General features: G+C 50.3%; 9 protein-coding genes across 9 annotated transcripts, besides 4 other annotated features; all 9 read left to right on the forward strand.

The window, feature by feature from the left end:
• Window positions 1-184: 184 nt before the first annotated feature.
• On the forward strand, window positions 185-2,764 carry Tb11.01.4140 (hypothetical protein, conserved; the record flags this gene model as incomplete). Its single annotated transcript, XM_824201.1, has 1 exon — window positions 185-2,764. The coding sequence occupies one exon, from the start codon at window positions 185-187 to the stop codon at window positions 2,762-2,764; it is 2,580 nt and encodes an 859-aa protein (XP_829294.1).
• Window positions 2,765-2,928: 164 nt separating this feature from the next.
• Window positions 2,929-2,959: a sequence feature (AT_rich).
• Window positions 2,960-3,266: 307 nt separating this feature from the next.
• Window positions 3,267-3,713, forward strand: Tb11.01.4150 (hypothetical protein, conserved; the record flags this gene model as incomplete). Its single annotated transcript, XM_824202.1, has 1 exon — window positions 3,267-3,713. One exon carries the CDS (start codon window positions 3,267-3,269, stop codon window positions 3,711-3,713), a length of 447 nt encoding a protein of 148 aa, XP_829295.1.
• A 289-nt stretch (window positions 3,714-4,002) lies between these two features.
• On the forward strand, window positions 4,003-4,839 carry Tb11.01.4160 (hypothetical protein, conserved; the record flags this gene model as incomplete). Its single annotated transcript, XM_824203.1, has 1 exon — window positions 4,003-4,839. One exon carries the CDS (start codon window positions 4,003-4,005, stop codon window positions 4,837-4,839), a length of 837 nt encoding a protein of 278 aa, XP_829296.1.
• Window positions 4,840-5,078: 239 nt separating this feature from the next.
• Window positions 5,079-5,153: a microsatellite.
• Window positions 5,154-5,654: 501 nt separating this feature from the next.
• Window positions 5,655-8,201, forward strand: Tb11.01.4170 (DNA photolyase, putative; the record flags this gene model as incomplete). Its single annotated transcript, XM_824204.1, has 1 exon — window positions 5,655-8,201. One exon carries the CDS (start codon window positions 5,655-5,657, stop codon window positions 8,199-8,201), a length of 2,547 nt encoding a protein of 848 aa, XP_829297.1.
• Window positions 8,202-8,636: 435 nt separating this feature from the next.
• Window positions 8,637-8,662: a microsatellite.
• A 3-nt stretch (window positions 8,663-8,665) lies between these two features.
• Window positions 8,666-9,145, forward strand: Tb11.01.4180 (uncharacterized protein; the record flags this gene model as incomplete). Its single annotated transcript, XM_824205.1, has 1 exon — window positions 8,666-9,145. The coding sequence occupies one exon, from the start codon at window positions 8,666-8,668 to the stop codon at window positions 9,143-9,145; it is 480 nt and encodes a 159-aa protein (XP_829298.1).
• A 1,039-nt stretch (window positions 9,146-10,184) lies between these two features.
• On the forward strand, window positions 10,185-10,913 carry Tb11.01.4190 (hypothetical protein, conserved; the record flags this gene model as incomplete). The annotated part of the gene is made up of 1 exon (XM_824206.1): window positions 10,185-10,913. One exon carries the CDS (start codon window positions 10,185-10,187, stop codon window positions 10,911-10,913), a length of 729 nt encoding a protein of 242 aa, XP_829299.1.
• A 313-nt stretch (window positions 10,914-11,226) lies between these two features.
• Window positions 11,227-12,471, forward strand: Tb11.01.4200 (hypothetical protein, conserved; the record flags this gene model as incomplete). Its single annotated transcript, XM_824207.1, has 1 exon — window positions 11,227-12,471. The coding sequence occupies one exon, from the start codon at window positions 11,227-11,229 to the stop codon at window positions 12,469-12,471; it is 1,245 nt and encodes a 414-aa protein (XP_829300.1).
• Window positions 12,472-12,753: 282 nt separating this feature from the next.
• Tb11.01.4210 (hypothetical protein, conserved) lies at window positions 12,754-16,242 on the forward strand (the record flags this gene model as incomplete). Its single annotated transcript, XM_824208.1, has 1 exon — window positions 12,754-16,242. The coding sequence occupies one exon, from the start codon at window positions 12,754-12,756 to the stop codon at window positions 16,240-16,242; it is 3,489 nt and encodes a 1,162-aa protein (XP_829301.1).
• An 867-nt stretch (window positions 16,243-17,109) lies between these two features.
• Window positions 17,110-17,132: a sequence feature (AT_rich).
• Window positions 17,133-17,150: 18 nt separating this feature from the next.
• Window positions 17,151-18,818, forward strand: Tb11.01.4220 (hypothetical protein, conserved; the record flags this gene model as incomplete). Its single annotated transcript, XM_824209.1, has 1 exon — window positions 17,151-18,818. One exon carries the CDS (start codon window positions 17,151-17,153, stop codon window positions 18,816-18,818), a length of 1,668 nt encoding a protein of 555 aa, XP_829302.1.
• Between the last annotated feature and the right edge of the window lie 1,224 nt (window positions 18,819-20,042).

Below are 20,042 nucleotides of genomic sequence, written 5' to 3' on the forward strand. Positions count from 1 at the left end.
GAAGGAAGAAATAGTAAAGCATATCAAGGGGAATTAAATAAGTTCATAAATAATTCGGCGAGTAGACCAAAGGCTAAACTTGTCTAACAAGGGAACGGAGGTGTCGCACGTGCCAGTTGCATTGTTGGGGACTAGGAATAGGGCACACCTCTTTGCTCTTTTCCCCCTCCCCCTTTTGTCTAAAATGATGCGGTTCACTAGGGATGGAGCCGTGGGCAACATGCAATCAGACAAAAGTCGGAGGGTTCTCTCGTGCATTCTTTTTCTCTGCTTTCTCGGCTTGGGTGCTCTCATTGCATTTGCGACGATACCGTTTTCCGTACTTGACGGTCGAAGTGACAAGAAGCAGAGCGATTTGGTGCGCATAGCTGTGGATGAAACCAATTGGTGGTCTGAAAATATGCGCCTTCGAGTCATCGAGTCTGCGGCTGCAGCGCGAGCTATTGAGGGATTTGTTATTGGTGAAATTGATAATATGCCCCCTTGGAAGGGTGGGTTAGAGCAGCGTGCACTTGGATGGTCGTTTGAGCGGTTTCCTTACGTGGCAGCGGCGATGTTTCGTAATGTACGGAACAACACAGGCACGGTTGTCATGCTTGCCCCTGGTGGTGTCGTCTCTCAAACGTTTCCAAACACCGAGTCCGTTTTAGAGTATGATTTTTTCGAATCTGGAAATGGAATCGGGGTCGCAGCTGCGGAGAGGATGGCGGAAAGAGGAGGTTTTGAATTGTTCGGTCCCGTCCTCCGTCGTGTTCCCGTCCCTAACGCAAGTTGGCAGTTATTGATTTGCAGCGCTATACACAACGCAACGAGCGGTGACCCAGTATCCGTCGCCAACTTTTGGGGATTTACCGTTGTTGTGAAGGATTTGATGGGGTTGCTGGATGTCGGGGCGTTTGAAGAACGAATGAAGGAGCTTGAGATGAATTACCTTGTCTATATAACTGATGACGCAAACAACACCATCCCTGTCACCACCTCACTGCGTAATAACTTAACAACTGCCGAGATTGAGAAATTTACCGGAGGTTGCTACAATCGACCAGTGCTACCGCAGGTCGGGCATTTGTTTATGTGTGTGCGCAGTGCCGCGATGATTGAAAAGCACTCGAGGTCGACGGTGGTACTACTTGTGGTGGGTTGTGTGTTCATCTCCCTCATTGCATTTGTGTGTGGTGTAATGGTGGTGCTGCCGTGCTTGCGCGAGTTCGACAGTCGTATGAATGCCCCTAAAACTGTGCCGTTTGTGATGACTATTGTTGGCCCTTGCAATGCTGAGCGTTTGTTTGAGTTAGCCCCATCGGCTGCGTTTCCTGTATTGGAGAAGTATGCAAAGTTGCAGAAAGCAGTTATCACAAACAATCACGGTTATGTTGGCTTGCAAGTACACCCTTACACCGCAACATTCGTCACTCGCGATGTGGACACAGCCATAGAAACTTGTTTTCAACTGCTAAAAGGGGTACAGAAGAAGCATTTGGATGAACCACTCAAGAAATGGTTGGGTGCCGACGGCGAACTGTCCATCGCCGCCGCTATACATTGGTGTGCAGATGCGTATATACGCGTAGAGACAGTGAACGGCAGCATTCGATACGAGGGAAATGATGTTAAGTATTGCGAGCGCATGTGGATGTTTGTCCCACCGAATAAGGTGACGATAAGTCAGCATGCCAAGGACAATATCCGCAGTCCTTCGACAGAGGTGTGCACCACTCAAATTGGCTCTGTTTTCTTTCGTGGTGTGAAGGAGAAACAAGCACTCTTTAATGTGACGCGTGTCAATGGGGATGAGTTGCAAACCTTCAAGGACTCAACAGTGCCTCCGTCGAGGATATTTGGCAGCGCAGAGATTGAGCAAGCAGAATATGAGGAAACACCAAATGCAGGGTTCATACCCGTTAGCATTCAAACGAATACACGAGGTACCGGTGGCTGTGAGATGCCACCCAGTTCTCCTAACCTTCATAAGAAAAAATTTAAGGATCGAGCATCACATTACTGCTGCTCCCGTGATCAGGGGGAGCATGGGACCCATCGAAATCCCCTCGCTTTCCCTGGTGGTGGTGATGAGGTTCTGCCGCGTACTGTGGCGTTCGCATCCGACCCCGACAATGGCAGGGTTGGCGCCGAAGACGTTGAAATTGGATTGAAGTTCATCTACCCTCGGGATCACCACGTAAATCCGCACATACCGACTGGGAGTCGTTTCCGTCTGGCAAATGATGACGTCACTCATGGTTATGCTGCGGCCAGTAGTGACAAAAACGTGTCAAAGGCAACGAGCTCTGGGAATAGCCCAGTTACTGATTTTCACACGATGGATGAGTTGGCGTGTGTCAGCGTGACCAGTAAGGGGGACTTCATTACTGAAGCGCTCATGCGTCCGTGGATACCGAATGCACTGAACACGCACTTTCGTGTGTTGTTTGAGCAATATTCCCTTTTCCTCGATTTTAGTTATGAGTCGGTTCGTACCGTTATTTTTTATTTCTACATAGCATATAAAGAACTTTTAAAGCCCCTTGCGGGGCCGGAGCGAACGAATTTGTTTAATCGCTTTGTTATCGCATTTGGCGTGCCACCGCAGAGCGTCTTGGAGGCTCTTGCCGTTCGTTGTGCGTTGCGCCACATTCAGCAGCTGGAAGGCATACGTACAATGTTATGGCACTCGGAGCAAGAGCGCCTACAGCCGTCTCAATGCGCAAATGCAGAGGACACAAAACGAGAGGGGGTTTCACATGTAGTGGAGGGGCGAATATAAGGTGGCAGATGCGCACGCAATGAGCGTCTTTGTCTCTCTTGGGTTTGTCTTTGTTTGAAACATTGTAATCTTCTTATCTGTTGTTCCCCGGGCCCTTCTGAGAGGGGTGTTTATGTGAATCGGTATGATTTCTTTTAGTCTGCGGTTACTTCACCGCGTCCACCATTATATATTTTGTTATTATTTTTTTTTAAACGCAGGTCGCGTACAGCTCCTTCTATTTCCTTCACTCTTCACCAATAAGTCGTTGTGCCATATTTTCTGTGATTGAAAACTTTCAGAAAAACACTTCGGAAGTGAAAGTTCCGCAGTATAGTATTGTTGAAGTGGGATCTGCCGTCCCCTTCCCCCCTTTTTTCGTTTCCTTCTTCTGCCGGTTTCTTTTGATCGTCCCATCACTTTCCCTTCGTCTTCTCTGGTTTTATTTTTATATTTTTATGAGGAGGAGGGGTGGAAATTTCGTTACCTCCCATCCTTTAAGGTGCAAGGGAGGGAAGGCCGAATGGTGCGTTGTCAGTCGTCTCACCCGAAGGCGATCCTCGTTCAGTTGCATGTTGTTGCACCATCACTGCAGTATGATTACCAAAAGGGGCCGCCACCACCAGAGGAGGCGTGTGAATTAGATGTGGAGTTGTTGTGCAATGATATTAGTAACAAAATGCGGTTACTTGGCGGAATGGCCATTGGACTGCCCAAAGAAGGTTTGGTGGTTGAAGGTTCGCATCGTGAAGAAAGTGGCAACGGTGGGTTGTACAACATTGTGGTGAGGCTTCAACACGCCTCAAACCTGTCCGTAAGTGCGTTACGAGCGGCATGTGCTGCGGTAATGGAAGGTGCGGTGACTATTGCGGGGGACGATCGAGGAAAGCAAAGGCTTGCGCACAAGCAGCCCGCGCTAAAGGTGGTCCCCGTGGCTGTGCGTGTCGTCAAATTGGACAAGTTGCAATAATGAAGAAGAGGAGCTTTCTACTAGGCTCCTTTTTCACAACGAAACTGCTGCTCAACGGTGGTGGATGATGGGTGCATTACAATACTATCCAAAGCTTTTTGTTCACTGTGGTATGCTACTCCGTCCCTTTTTCTTCTTTGCCGTATTCTTCCTACTAGGACCTGAGACCTTTCTTGATTCAGCATATAGTACTAGTAATAGTTTTGTTTTGTTTTTTTTAGGGAGGTAGTAAGTCATTTTGTGCTCTTTACGAGAGGAGTGTGAAGTGTCGTGGACTGTTGTTGTGGAGATGCTACGAAATTACGACACACCCAGTCAGTTGCCCCTCTCGTGCTCACCACAATCATTGGCCACTCCCATATCTATTGGTGTGTCCTCCTCTTTTAGCAGCGTTCAAGCACTTGTGAGTGTGGAAGGAGGAGGTTCTGATGAAGGGACGTACAGACCCCAGCAGCAGGCATCACAAGTAATTCAACCCCCTTCCCCGCGGTCTCCCATTGTAACTGTGCTGAATTGGCCAAGAGATGGATCTTTGGGAGCTAGTGGTGCACAAGTTGGCGATGGACTTGCTGCGCCGGTAAATCTCCCCACACCCTCGTTACTGTTGGATCATATGAGGAGTTCTGGGTACCCAGTTATTGCTGTTGTCAGTCCTTCGGCATCTCGTCGCGACTGTACACGGGATGGTGGAAACATTGACAGCCGTAGTATAGCCTTTTCTTTTGATCAGTTTCTTCTAGAAGGTCAACTACCATCCCCCACCCCCTCCCAATTCAGCACACGCTCAACACCTATTCGCGGTGTTGCGGCGAAAGAAGTGGGATGTTTGCTTCTGGAAGCAGGTCATCCCACAGATTGTGTCATTTGTATGTGCACGTACGGCGATGATCCAACTCCTAGTGAGAACCCTCATCAAAAGGTTGAAGCTACGGATGTTAGTGGGGAAAATGTTAACAACACAACCACACAGTCGTCACCGACGGCGAAAGAGACCAACAAAGAAGTTGTGCCACCCATCAGTAGTGTGAAGTTAAGCTGTAGTCATGAGTTCCACCGCGACTGCCTGCAACGGTGGCTTTTAAACAACAATTTGTGTCCAATTTGCAGGCGAGAAGTTGACTCCTAATGGAAGGAAAGTGGGAGGTGCGTTGTGGGATGCAAGAAAACCATATCAGGGACTTTCTCCCCCTCCCCTCTTTTTTTCTTACTTGTTTGCTTTTCTCTCATACACTGATGTTTCCGATTGGCTCTATCTTGATATTTTTGATGCGCCAACATGGACGATACAATGCTGGTCTCCCCACCTACTTTTGCTCTCCAGATGTACCTTTCTGTGTTTACGCTACAAGGGTGTGGAATAAGGGGATATATATACATATATATATATATATATATATATATATATATATATATATATATATATATATATATATATGCATAATCTTCCCCCTTCACTCACTCTTTCCTTCTTTGTTTTGTCACCACGGTATATTGCATCGGTGTCCTACAAAACGCCCCCGTTCACTCATTTTTTGTCGTACCTGATCGCACGTGCGCATGCTTCAGGTGACATATGACCGGTGGCAGAAGGTTTCGTGTGGAATGTATTCTTCTGTAGTGCTCCACAGAGCACTTTTCCCCCCTTCTCTCTCCAATTTCTTTGGTAAGATGCACTTTCCTTCCCACCTCTTTTAATTTTCTCGGCCCTTGCTAATTACCTACAGGCTACGTCTATTATTACTCTTCTGCGGGTCTGTGCAATAAAAAAAAAGAGAGGGAGGGAAGTGGTCGTGGTCGTCGAGGCGTTGTTTCATTAGAAAGTGACAAAGCTAAGGGACGGAGATACGGCACGGTTTCCCCTCTCTTAACAAGGTAACCTTGCAGTGTCCTACTTAATATTATAACATACCCACTGCGTTACAGTTCCTGCACCCAGGAGACATGAAGCGAATATTTAGGAGTTCGGTTAGAGTCGGCGCCGCTTTGCCGCTAGGAGCTGTCGTCCCGGCCATCTTTTACTGCAATGGCATAAGAATTATGGGACGTCAATACACACATGACACTTATCGACCTTTCGGTGACGGCTACAAGGAGGTGCGCGGAACTGCCCCTACCGATGAGTGTAACCTTTTGTTTGCGTCACTCAATGATGAAAGCCTTCCCTTGTGTGAAGATAGTGGTAACGTAGTTAATGGGCAACTCGTTAGGGCCTCTGCTCTAGTCGACAGCGATGCACTAGCGGATTCACAGGAGCTGGTGGATGTTGTGATTGAAGAGGACCGCAGGGAGGAGGAGGACAACTCTGTACTGCTCGTTCCTTATCACGAAGAGCAGAACAGCGTGACGAAGAAACGGAACGAGGGTGAAGATGTCACTACGAGGTGTGATCATCTGTTTTCAGTGGTGGGTTGTCCCACTACAGTATCGACGGCAACATCTGGGATCCCAAACACCCCAAGCAGGAATTATCTTAGTGAACAAGATGCCTTATATTTATCGCCAACAACGCCAGAGGAGGCTCGCGTTCCCTCGGCTTTGTCCCCTCAATTATCAGCATGTGTGATGGTTGTCTTCGCCGCCAATGACATGCGAGTGCATGACAATTACGCGTTGGCGCTGGCCGCTACACGGGCGGAGGCGGCAGGTGGTTTGCCAGTTATTGCAGTGACGGTTGTAGATTATCGTATGTTTGCACAACCTAGCGCCGTCGGGGGGTTCTTCCGGCAAAGTCCAATGCGAGCGCGCTTTTTTCTCGAAACACTCGCAGCGCTGCGGTACAAGTTGGAACGTGAGCTGCGAATACCCCTACTCGTTCGCTGCGGTAGGCCGGAGGACCACATTCCACGTCTGGTGGTCGAGTGTGGCGCAATCGATGTGTTTCTAACAACGCAGTACACCCCACACGAAAAAGAGGTACATAACGATATTGTGGAAGCCATCACCCAGCGTAGGTGGGTGAGCCGGGACCCCACAGCAGGGTACAAGGCAACTGAACATGACGCCACGGTGGTGCACCCATTCGGAGTAACGTCCGCCTCTACCAAAGTTGGGGTTAAGGAGTCAAGATTAACAGCAGCACCCGTCGCGCATAGCGTGTGGCAGACGACCCTTGTGCATATCGATGACCTCCCTGTACCCGTTGCGTCAATGGTTGAAGGTGAGCGATGGTACCACGATGACGTAACGACGGCTAACATACGACCAACGGCGGCATTTGATCGTTGCATCAATCGTTTGTCCGATCTGCCAGCACGAGGTGACTTGCTTCCGACAACTGGTGAACTGAGCGGCTTGGAGCCCCCGCCCCTTTACCGTGGCCGGGCCCCCACACTTGTTGAGCTTGGCTATGGGAGCCCCGAGGCTTTTATCGAGGAGGAAGTTATTGCTACTCAGTCTTCTCATCCACCAGGCGAAGATGCTGCTATCGAGCGTGTGCTCGATTGGTTGATGGATGGAGGTATGACATCGATGCTTCGGTACGGTAGGGATCGACGCACGAACACGAAAATGTATTCGCAGCGCCTGTCTCGTCTCTCGCCGTACCTGTCGTGTGGAGCATTGTCACCACGTCGTTTTTACGAGGAATTGCGACGGTTCACAAGTGAGCACCTACGCGACAATTTTGTGCAGCAGCAATATAGGGAGGCGCTGCTAAGGCTCAGTCGACGGGACTACTGGCACTGGATGGGTTTGCGCTATGGGCCCCTTCTGTTTTATGAGTACGGGCCGCGACCGGAGCATACAGATGACATAGCAGACTGGCGCCACGATCCGAAAATCGTGCAAAAGTGGTGTGCAGGGCTCACGGGCATTCCCTTTGCCGATGCGGCAATGCGAGAGTTGACTCTTACCGGATTCGTAGCAGACGAGGGAAGACAGGGACTGATATGGCTCCTATCGCGTGGCTATGGCCAGGATTGGCGCCTTGGAGCAGAGTGGTTGGAGCGCTGCTCGATCGACTACGATCCCTTCGTGTGCTATGGAAATTGTGCCTACTATAGTGAGCTTGTCCGCGATGATTTTGGTGAAACGGTGCGTAATATTCATTGGCTTGCCCACCATCACGACCAAACGGGCATATATGTGAAAAAGTGGTTGCCACAGCTGAGTAAAATCCCTCCTGTTTACATACATAGACCACACGTGCTTACGGAGAGGATGCAGGCAATGCACGGGGTTCAATTAGGCAAAAATTACCCGTATCCTCTTAAGCTATGGGATGGTGCGCAGTACACTTTGAGTAGTGAACACCTCACAACGTATTTCAGTGAAGGAAGTCAATGGCACCGGAAGGCGAAGAACGGTGCCGGTGGCTCGGGCTACGCGGAGGCGCTTCGCCACGGGACCGTCATACTGGAGCCCCATCAACTTCAGTCGTCGGCGTTTGGTGAATTGGAGCACGGCGTGATGCACACCGTGCCCGTGGTAAAGGATGATACCGCTGGCCGCGGCCAACACAACAGGTCGCTAAGTGCCTCCGACGAGTAGCGGCGTTCCATACCCCTTCGCCTCTCCCTTCCTTTTACTCATTTTCCCATCACCTGCCGTACGTTACGGCTGGTAAAAGGAACGGGGTGTCTACTGTGTACATTAGCGGCAACTAGCGACTCCCCCTCCCCAAGTGGAAAATTGTTCCCGTTCTCTCGTCGCTTAGCTTTGTCCGTGCGTCCCCACGACAGTGGTTAATCTTATCGTTTACTTCCCTTGCAAATGCACTTTGCTGCTTTAACTGTGTCTAATATTATATCCTGGCACATCTTTCACTAGGAAGGAAGTCACACGCTACACCAACACCTTAAGTTTCCCTGCTCTTACTTCTTTTATCGCTGTTCACATCTCCAACCGTGTAGTTGGACGGGCTGGTGATATTATAAAACCCCAAAGTAAGTCAGGTGTCGGAATCGCGCTAGGAACTTGCACGAGTATATATATATATATATACATATATACGGATGCCGTACCCAGACGTCCTTCAATGCCGTAACAGTAAAGTCGAGGCCGTTGTGATAAAGCATGATGTGGCAGTAGCGGCTGATGGTGCCGTCACTAGCAGTTACGCCGTAAACGCCCCGTGCGGCACAAAGGATATTTACTTGGCTGCCTGCGATGGTGACACTGTCGCGCTCGACATGTTCTTGAGGATGGGGGTGGACATTAACAGCATCGGCCGCCCCACTCAGCGGTATGGCACAACCTTTGACAGATGTTCACACTTCTGCGCCACTCCGCTGTGCTTCGCAGCGGCGTATGGGCGCGAAAAAGCGGTAGCTTTTCTACTAGAAAAGGGTGCAGACGCGTTCAGGACGTCGTCAACTGGTATTAGACCATGGGAGTACGCCAGACACCGCAGGTACAGGATCATTATGGACATGCTGCAAACAGCGGAGGAGAAGCAACGCGCAAACGCCAAGCCAACACTGCCACAGGGTTGAAAGAAGCTCGAGGTTAATCATGTATTCACAAAGAGAAAAATGTGCCTGAATACACATTTCCTACCTTGGTACGTATTCAGCGCCCAAACAGTGTGTAAGTTTCTAGGTGCTATCACTCCGTGGTGGCCCGACTGGTGGTTGTGCTACCTTGCTATTATGTATATTTTTGATAATTACTTCACTTTTAGAGCGGTGTTGTTCCCTCCTTCCCTTCCATGTCACAGCTTCTGTACGGTGTCGCGGACCCGAATCACGGGTAATGTCATGCGGTTTGCAGGGGCAGCACCACCAGGACGGGACTGGGCCCCTTTCCGAAACTCCAACGATTGTTTTCCTCTCTTTTCGTTTTTCTAAAGGTGATAACGCTTCTTCACGCGTAACAGCGGCTGTCCCTTAAGGGTCGGGTTTCGTGTTTGATAGCGGCGAGCTAGAACAGACGTATGGAGGGTAATTTCTACGTTTCTGACTTTGTGATCAAACGGGTCCTGCGCAGCAATTACGGCCACTGTTTCACCAGGTGCCGTGATGAGGTAGCCGCCTACGGCCGATGTGTAGAGTCGGGGCAGATCAACCGCAACTTGTCACAAGGCCTTTGTGCCGAGGAGAGACGAGCGCTAAGGGCGTGCGTAGATGCTCGTGCGAAGGAGCTTAAGCAAAAAACGATCTGTGATTCGGGGTCGAAACAGTAGAGATCTTCGTGTTTCTTCATATATACGTGTATGTACGTGTACATATGTTAGGAACCTTTGTTGTCGTCGGTTGGCTTACTATGATGTCTGCGGGGAAAGTTGGTCCCATGCGAGGCCATTCAGTCCAAACTCAGCGATGGACTACAGTTTAAGTGTGTTTCGCGTACTTTGTCCATTCGTTAAAACTTTCTTCCTCTTCACTCTCCCGTGTTTAACGGAGGGCGAAGGAAGAGTGAAGTCTCTAATAAGGTGGTGGGAGAAAAAGACTTGTGCTGAAATACTGATGAGCAGTCACGCGTACCTTGGACTCCTTCGGTTCATATGCGATTTGTATACAAGCTTTAAGGGTTATGTCAGCCGCTGGCATTGCCCGGCACGGCGGACTGCGGTGCTCTCGTGCCTTAGTGCAGCCATCGGCGCCGATGGCGGTGTTGGTCCGTGGCTGTTGTTGTTTGTACGCGCTGCGGTTCTTCGCGTACTCTCCTTACGACAGCATCCGCAAACCACCCAAGGGGAAGGGAGGCTCGCGCGCCTCGTGCAACCCAATCAAAGTGGCGGGCATGAGCGTCACCAACAGTAATTGCGGATTCCCTGACAGGGCTTGCGGGGAGTCCCCTACTCCGTGGAAGTTCCCGGAAACACTCAAGAGTGGTCGCTACAAGGACGAACGCCAACGACGCAGGCGGTATGAGGGACCGAAGGTGCGCGATTCTGCGGGACCAGACAGACGGTTCTACCGACGATTGAAGGACTTCCGCGAGGTGCAAGATGATGACCCCTACGCTGGCGTTTTTAACGAACGGGATTCGGTGAAGAAACAGCGAGTGAAGGAGTGGCAGCGTCAGTTCGAAGAGGAAAACGCTGATGTCGAGTTACCCTACGAGCGCACGAACGTGCTCGCTCGCTTGGCGCCGAATTGGTTCGTTCGGTATTTTGTCAACATGCGAGACCGTGGTGGGGCGGACTCTCTCGTACATGTGGTGATCCTTGCCGTTGGCCTCTTTATGACATTGTGGATTATAGGGAGACTCTTCTACACACCACCCAGTCAGGCACGTCCCATATCCGAGCTACGTTAGGAAAGTTGGGAGCACGAGAACTAGCCGAAGCTTATAATTTGTAGCATGATACAACAATTGAGGTTATGTTTTTCTTACTCCCTCCCCCTCCCTTTGTCGTACCACCGGGGCTTTGGTGTTTGCCTTGTTTTGCCACTTTAACGTGCGTTTGGTGCGTGAAGGCACGCAGCTCCGATTGGTGTTTCTCCTTTGTTCTACTAATTTTGAAGTTAGGTGGTAGAAGGGAGGTGGGAAAGACTTAGCCTTTCCCGTTTTTTAGTGCCTGCGTCGGGTTGAGCTTTCTTTGCTACTGTTGGTTGCGGGAAAGTTGCTCATGTCCACCAACTACGCACTGGCGTCTCAGTGCCAGCTACGCCGTGATGAGTTAGGTGAGCTTTTAGCCCTTGCGACCATCGTGGAATCGCACAGCAAGATGCCAGGCTCCGTTGATGGTGGGGTCGGTAATAATAGTATTAGCACCGAATCATCGGACCGGAACGCCATCGTGGCTTTGTGGCATACCTTTCTCACTAGCGCACATGTACGCTCTCTGACGACTGATACGTTGGTGCGTGTGTCCATACCTAAAAGTAAGCAGCAATTACTTATCCACGATAACGAACATATTCGCCCAGCCGCTCAGTCAAGTGAATCGACGAAGAATAAACAGCAGTATTATCGCCTGGGGAGCGTCATGACAATCGTACCACATCCTCGAGTAGTGCCAGAAAACCAGCAAACCACAGCGACTAACGCCAATGATGTCGGTACGGCGGCACACCTGTCCAGTTGGTTGCTTCAGATTAACTTTGGGGATGTGGCAGACCTTCTTAGCGCGAAATACGTGTCCAATGAGCCCTTTACGGCAGAGGAACACACAGTTTACGTACGGTCGTATGTGGCTAAGTGCCTAAACTCGAATATTCCCCTTTCCTCCACAAGTTATGCAGAGGTTGTAGCGCGAAACGTTAAGGACATTCATCGTTTTGTAGAGGCTGTGAAAGTACATCGTAAAGGGAACGGGGAGACGGCTTTGCAACCCTCAAGCGGCGTTACTCTTGGAGCCACAAAACGATTGCGCTCTGAGGTGGGCGATGTCGGAGATGGGGTTGATAATGATTCTGACGATGATGACTTTACATACAGGACGGTGGGTAACGGATACGGTTCCGATAAGCATGACCGACAGGCGAAGTTGGTGGAAGACCAGGAGAGACGGCTCGTCGCTTTACGCCAGCATTTGAACAGCAAGAACAATGAACTTCAACGTCTCCTCCAAGCGCAGAAGCGCGCCGCCGCTGACCACCTAGCTCAACAGGAGCAATGGAACATAAAGGCAGAGTCTCAAGGAACTGCATTGCGACGAGCGGAGAAGGAGCTAGTGGAGGAACGTGCCAAACGGCAGCAACAGCAAGAGAAAACTGATAAGCTTATCACGCAACTGAAACGGCTAGCGGAGCAAACACGCAAGTTCAAGGACGTCTCTGACACCGTAGCAGAGTGGCTGTGTGTATCCTCCAGACAACCGGAGGAAGTGCGGGCGCGTGTGCAGGAAAAAATGGCAGAGAATAAGAATTAATACCCGCTCAAAATACTCTTTTTTTTTCTTCTATTTGTGCCTGCGTAATGGTTGTTATTCTCTCACAGTTGAATTCATCTCAATCTATTTTTATGCGGTTGTGATGTGACACCCTGTAACTTAACTACTCGGTTATAACTTGCGCGCCTCATATTTTCATAGCAACACTGTGACGTTCACATGTTTGCAACGCCATCTTCCCTTTTCTTTTCACGTTGATGACATCACTTATCACCGCAGTACACAACGTCTGCGTAAGCCCGGCTTCGGGGGCTCGTCCTGATGGCTGACCGAGCAGCTGTTGTGTTCCTTTTCGCTGAAGAAAAGCTACTGTTTCGCTACCCGTTCACCAATCCGTTCACTATAAACCTGGACAACAATACCACCACGACTGGTGTTGTTTCAGCGGCTGTCACCAATGAAAATCCGTGTACACAAGCCGACATTATCACATCTAGTGGTACTTCCACTAATCGGCCGCAGGCGCCCTCAACCGGGGGTGTAAGGTGTAAACCACGCAGTGCCCGCAGGACCTTATCAATGGCCGCCGTAGCTACGGCTTCGCCGAGTACAAAATGCAAAGCCGACGATGCTGACGATGAAGCTCCACGCTTAACTACCAGTATGCTGTCATCCAACTCCAATGCGGATTTGTCTGGGTGTCGAAGCGGGGCAACTAACTCGAATGATCGTGGCAACGGTAGTATAAAGGGAGGTGGAAGTGTTACATGCGTGGGAATAGAAACAGCAGTATTACTCCACTTACTTCGAGCCGGTTTTGTCGCATGTACGACGATTCAGTTTGCCGGAGTCACATTTCTCATATATCCTTTTCTTCCAGGGTCCACGAAGTCGCACCAGGTGGCGTTGACCAGTTTGCGACCTCCCCGCGAGTCAAACGCGGATCCCACTGATGACAGAGAGGTGGATTCGCAACGTCAAGCGGATAGTGCACAGCGTGTGAAATTTCTAGCAGGCCAGAGGGATAACGAGAATTTTGCGACACCCGACCCGGCCCGTGTTGTTCTCGTAGTTGCGATGAGCCGTCCTGACTGCGACGATGGTCGCATAACTAATTTTGTGCAGATATTCATGAACGTACTTCTCCGGGAGGAACTCCGGACGCGTTACGTGACGTGCCAGCTACACAAGATGGAAGGGTACCTACGTACTTGGAGAACGTGCGGCGACAAGGATGAAAGCGAGAGTTTGAAGAACTCTGCCGCTTTTTCTGGACCGAATAACGTCACGGGAGGAAACACCGCTTTGCATCCTCCGTCAGATTTGGAAATGTATGAGCGACTTTCGGAACGTGACGATTTGTCACTATGCAAAGAAATCACTCAACTTGTATGCTCTATCATGGCTGCAACGTCGAAAGGTCCCACCAACTCCACTGGAAACGCCTCCCCCACCACCACCAATCCTCCGAAAGCTCTTCTACATTCGTCCAAAATTGACTGTAAGAGCAGTGCCAACACAATTGGACTTGGTGAGTCAAGGGCTAATTATGGTATAACAACTGGGTTTACTATACGAGATCTTTTTGGCTTGCCAGTGGAGTTGCTTGCCGGCTATCGCGCAACTAAGCGTTGCCCGGCGTTCGCCAACGCACGACTCAATTCAAACTATATAGTCACAATTGAGGATGACAGCTTTGTCGAGAGGCTCGCGAAGCCCTACGGAGAAGCCGTCGGCCGACGAGCTGCGCAGCTTTTACCCCTTTCCGCCATATGGGCGGCTATCACAACCCTCCCACCACCACTGCGAGTGGGTACACTGTACCGTGAACTGGAGCGCACTTTTGCTGGCACCTCGCAGACTCGTCACGTGACTAAGTCCCAGCAGCATGGATCTTATACATATGTGACAAACAGTAGCACGAATACTTCCGGTGCTGCAGCCGAGGAGCAGAGTCATATTGCCGACTGCGACATTTTGGTCGTCGAGGCGGTAGAGTTCCTTCGAGCATGTGGTGTGTTGACGATAGATACAGAGCTCACAGTTATTTTCACTCATTGTGACATTTCTCCCGCATCGGGAGCTCCACACGTGCCAGAAGATAAAATAACGAGACCGTGCCGTCCGCAGCCATCTCAGTTGCCGCTGCGCATTTCAACCGTGCCGGCCGCAGTTTGCTCGGCGGCATCAATCAGAATCATTCCGGCCTCAGCGATCTGTATGATGTTACTGGAGGGCCTTCGCCAGTCAGCTTCGTTTGGCTTCGACACACATCATGCGGGAGTCAGTTGTGAGCGCAGCGCACCCTCTACACAACCGGATGTAACTTCGAGGACACCTACTTCCATTTCGACGTTGAACAATACGTCACCCTCACCAACGGTCCCTCTTGAGATTGCTGGGTCGAGAGAAAGGGATACACACTCGTACAGTGTGTACTGTTCATGGGGAGATGCATGCCCAATATGTGAGGAGCTCGCCGCCGCTTCGTACCTGTGGTCTGTTGGGGGTGCACCTGTTGGTCTAGTCTTTCCGTTTCTTAGCGCCCCCATTGTGGAGGCGGCGAACCGACGAGCCCGGCAGGGTGTCCACTCCTTTGACCGCGACTGCTGCAGCCTCTTAACTGACCAAGCGCCGTGGTTCACAAGTATGAAGCCGCTTAAAGCTGGTGTTACGCTAACGAGCACATCGCCGCATCAGCTCTACCGCGAGCTTGTAGCCGGATACAATGAAGTAAACTCGCGAGGGGCCGCGGTACCGGAAGATGCCAAAGCTGGTTCTGAGAGTAAAGATAGGCATGGGGAGAAAGGAAACGGTAAGTTTAACGCACTGGGTCGGAAGACGTTGTTTGGGAGTGGCCGTGATTGCAGACGAAAGGACGGGGCTGGCGACTTTGAGGCTACTGTGCTTACGCCGGGTGGCACACCAGGAGACGCACGAGCTTGGTTGGCTGCGAACCGTGATGCCATTGAAAGTCGATTAAACGCGGAGAAACACCAACGTTGGTTACTGAGGGCGAGGATTGAGCGGTCGAAAGAGAGGCAGAGGGGCGGGGCAGGAGCTGTGTCTACCGGGAAATGTCGTGATGACGGGAACACAAATACCGGCGGACGTTCGAAGCGGCTCTCGCCGCAACCACACCAACGCTATCGCAAGCGGGAGGTGGTTACCTCGCGGTCTATACCGAACACGTATCTTCCACTAGCGCCCACAGCTCCGCTGAATTCAGCTAAATTTTTTACTCAACCACAGGCCCAGATGATGGAAGAGAGTGGGGAAGCATCTGCTTCGACTTTCCCGTACCTAGCTGATGATGGGCGCGCTGTTTCAGTTGAAGTTCTCATGCAGGTTGTTCTCCACCACACCGTCGCGCTACTCTGGGGTAAGGCGAGGATGAATGTCGATACGTTGTTGTGGATGTTGGAATGCAATTTGCGCCGTCTTCCCTCCTTTCTGGCTGGTGTGCGCCGGCAGAAGGCGGTCGTTGCGAGCAGCGCAAATGGCATTGAGCAATTGGACGAAACTCCCGCACCGTCTGTGGGGGAGGAGTGCACACACGCACCGGCGCACCCATCTCAACAACGGTGCGGAAAGGGATGCAGCGAAGGAGGAGTGGAGGGGCGCCAAGAGAAGGAGGCAGATCTCCAGTTCCACCAGGCATCTGCAGTCTTTTCGGAGCTTCTACTTCTGGACAAACTGATGCAGTGCAGTCACCTAACTCTCGAGGCGATACCCACTAAACTCCTGTTTCACGCAGTTGTGAACTCCTTCAGCGACGTTCTACTAATAGGACGTGGCGACTCCGGTTAGGGGAAGTATTACTGAGGCTCCGTCATGTGGGTACTCCTTTAATTTTTGATGCTGCGACAAAAAGTTGATATGTCATTCATTTCACCGCGTGGGGACACATCCGCACGGGGGTATTCGATTTCCGACGGAAAGGCTACGTAGACCGCTCCCTACTTGGCGCACACATATGCATGCCTTTGTCGTCATCACTGTGTGCCAAATTGAATAACCTGTAAGCTGTCACAGAGTTCACATTCTCCCTCCCTGGTATACACATTCGCTTCTCTGTTGTTGTTGTTTTCTTTTTCCCCCGTACATCGCGCGCCGGCTTGTCTCATTAAACTTACCACTCTCTTCTTGTGATGGATTGATTCTAATTAGGAGCAGGCTTCTACTCCCTCACCCTGTCGGTGCTGCACGCTTGATTGTGCACCGATATATATACCACAGCCTGCTTAGGTAGGGGCAGAGGGAGTACGCTCGCACCCACGTGGTGAGTGGGGGGTTCGTGCAGCACAGAAGGTTACGTGTGCTCCCCCGAGGCCTTGCTGAGGGAAGCGGCCCCCTCCCAAAAGTTAGTTTTTTTCAAAAAAAAAAAGAGGGGGAATTACAGCGGCAGAGCAGTTAAAGTTAAGGGGAGAAGGGAAGGCGAGGAGACCTAACGGGAACCGCGTTAGTGGCAGTGACACCAAAGGAATATTGGGACTTGGGTTCAGGGTTGGCCACTAAAAGATTGGGAAACAGGAAGGCGACTGTAAAGAGGTTAATAGGCTGCCGCGGCGAAGCAGGAAAGGGAAGATTAGACGCGGAGCTACCAAATCTGCCCGAATAAACGCTCGCAACAGTGCGTATACAGGGTAACTCTTCGATCCTGGTTGGCTTCCCTTGTTTATTTATTTATTTTTTTTTTTGGAACACTGCTTTGGGCTATGATCCATGCCACCGGTGACTTTTGCATTGGAGCTCTCTTCGTTGGGTTATGGCTAGCGGCGTCGGTGTTGCCCTTCTCTCGAGTTGGCGCGATGCTTGAAGATAGGGATCACCCTTTCGCTGCTCCGTTGCATATGATGAAAGCTATTTTGTTAGTGGTGCTAGGGGCTTGGGCAATATGTTACGCGCTTATCGGTGAGCTTGGATTGCTTTTCCCAGCAAACGTGTGGCGGTTTACGCCTGAGTTCTGCTTTTACGCCCTAGGTAGACACACTCTGCGTCAGGTAGCCATTTTGCTGTATTGTATCATCATATCCACGCCGGGTGCCGTGCTTTCATCCAAAGGACGCAGAAGGTGTGAAACAAGGGAATGCGATGGGGCCGATATTGAACTAGATGAATTGCACAGCGGGAGAGAAGCGGTTGTCCCCATATTAAACTGCATTCATGGGGCCGTGGAGATGGGTCGCTCCGCGGGCAGTGACAGCTTCCGCGAGCCTCACATATCATTTAATGGGAGCCGCAGTCATCTCCCCTCTAGGACTAATCGTGATGATAACTCGAGGTTGCATTCTGCGGCAGCTCCTGCAGAATGGAACAACACTCATACCTATTCCCCATGTGAGAATGGTGTGGGTCCAGGGTACTTGCATGAGGGGGGTGTCGTGATGCCGAGTGATATCCACATTCAGTTGAAGCCTTCCTTGTCAGTTAGCGATACTGATAGCTTCATGGACGGCCCTTTCTCATCCTCTTCAGTGCACTTTCGTGATTCGGGAGCGAATCCAGCCTCCCAATTTCCACGAGGCTCGCGGGTAAACATGAACAGCAGCAGTTTCCCGCCGAGCCGCGTTCATAACAATGAAGAATGTGGGATAAGATTTGGTGCGGCATCCGTCAGGGAAGCCGAGTCTTACACAGTGCCGCTCAACCAGCAAACTCTTGTGAGTGTGCACATTAGTGGTGGGGCAAGTTCAGCAACGAGAAAGCCCCCAAATAGCTTCAAAAGGAAACTCTGTTTCGTGCGCAATTGGCTGACTGGGGGTCCTCTGCCGACATTTGGCACTGATGATGAGGTTACTAGAGCTACGGACAAGTGCGGCCCCCTGGTTCACAGGTGGAAACGGTTAGTTTTATGGGATGCTGTGTTGAAGCTGCGCCTTGTGCTTTTGATGTGGATCATAACCTTCACACTGGTCGTCTATCTCGCCGTCGCGGCCTCTTTCGAAGATGTGCAGGCCTGTCATGAACCCATATCTGAAACGGCGATCTGCTGGGTGAACCGTTCAGCGACTCCAGCACAACGCCTTCACCCCCCACGTTCCTTTACCACGATTTTTTTGTTCAGTGACGTCATACTGCTATTAGTATGGATGATATGTGGCGTGAGGTGCCTTCAAAACATCGGTAATATCACCGCAAAGCAAAAGTTCCGACGAGCCTACTTGATGGGTGCATCACTCATTATGCTGTCCATCACGTACTCCTGTTTCTCCATATTCGACCCACTGCGATACAACGGGATCGTGACAGTGGTTTTGCTCATCTTCAGGAACGTGTGTGACCTGTTGTTGATTCTGCTGCTGGTCGTACAGGTAGAGAATTCTAGCGGTCCGAAGCCGTCGTGGCTCATCTGGCTTAGAGGCACTGTGGTGTACGGAAAGTGATTGTGTGGAAGCAATGCGAGATTAGTCAGTGAGGAGGCACTGTTCGAAGGGAGAGGCACCGGCCGTGTGGTCTTGCCACACATATCGTAGGAACCGCTTAGTGTTACTTGTTTGCAGACATTTTTTTTTGTTGTTGTGGGGTTTTGGTTGCCGCAAATATATATACATATACATATATCCGTTTCTCTGTATACGGGTGGGGATATTAATAACCCTTATACATGTGCATACGAGTAGTGTGTGTGTGTGTGTTGTGTGACGAACTCTTCGATTGAGTACAAGAAGTGGGGATATATCAAAAACAAAGTGAACTGGAAGAGACAGCGTTGAACTGAAACGGAACAAAACAAGGGCAACTAACGAAATTCTGCTCTTTGATGGTTTATGTGTGTATGTGTGCTTGTTTTATCTAACTATTCTCATTGGTTAACACGTTGCTCTCCCTCCCTCCAAGTACATACATGCATGTAGACACGCAAACGCATATTTGTACGTGTAACTCTAAAAAAGTAGCGTAACGGATGGTGGCGACGACCGGAGGCTAAACGAAATGTGCGTACGTGTTTGGACCAACGGTATCCAAGTAGTGGCGCAAAAGAAAGAGGAAGATATTTTCCGTGAAAAAAAGAAAGTGATAGAAATGGTAAATTAAGGTGAAAAGAAGATGTACATAAAAAGTATATGTTTTTATTGTTTGAAATGTGGTGGCGGCTGTGATGCGTTAAGTTGGTGTGAAGAAGTCAGATAGGAGCAAAACAGAACAAAACAAAGAGAATGGGTGAAAATGGTGGGGAAGGGACCCATACATGTGAGGGGCCGTCAGCTGTTCCGTTACAAGCGGATCCAGTTTGATAATTCTTCTCTTTTCGGAATGAGGGGGGTGAGTGATGAGTTTCTTTTTTCTTCCCCCTCCCCCTCCTCCATCACATCCTCCCTTAATCCTCTTTTGTATTTACTTCGCTCCATCTACTCAACATCGATGGATGCTGCTTCGATGAAAGAGTTTACTTGATGTAATGGAGATGTTGGCCATCGTGCCGCTAATTCACTGCGTGTGGTGGAAAAAAGAGGTGAAGGCACGTTACAGCTGACTACTGCACCAGAAGAAGTGCTTGCCATTCCTCCTCATCCAGACGCGGATTCACTGGCTGCGGTTATCGTTAACCATTCGATGTCATCTGTGAATGTTCATCTTTTGGTATTTTAAGGGGAAGAAAAATGGAG

Source organism: Trypanosoma brucei (assembly GCF_000002445.2).
Source record: "Trypanosoma brucei brucei TREU927 chromosome 11 chr11_scaffold01 genomic scaffold, whole genome shotgun sequence".
Taxonomy (NCBI): Eukaryota; Euglenozoa; class Kinetoplastea; order Trypanosomatida; family Trypanosomatidae; genus Trypanosoma; species Trypanosoma brucei.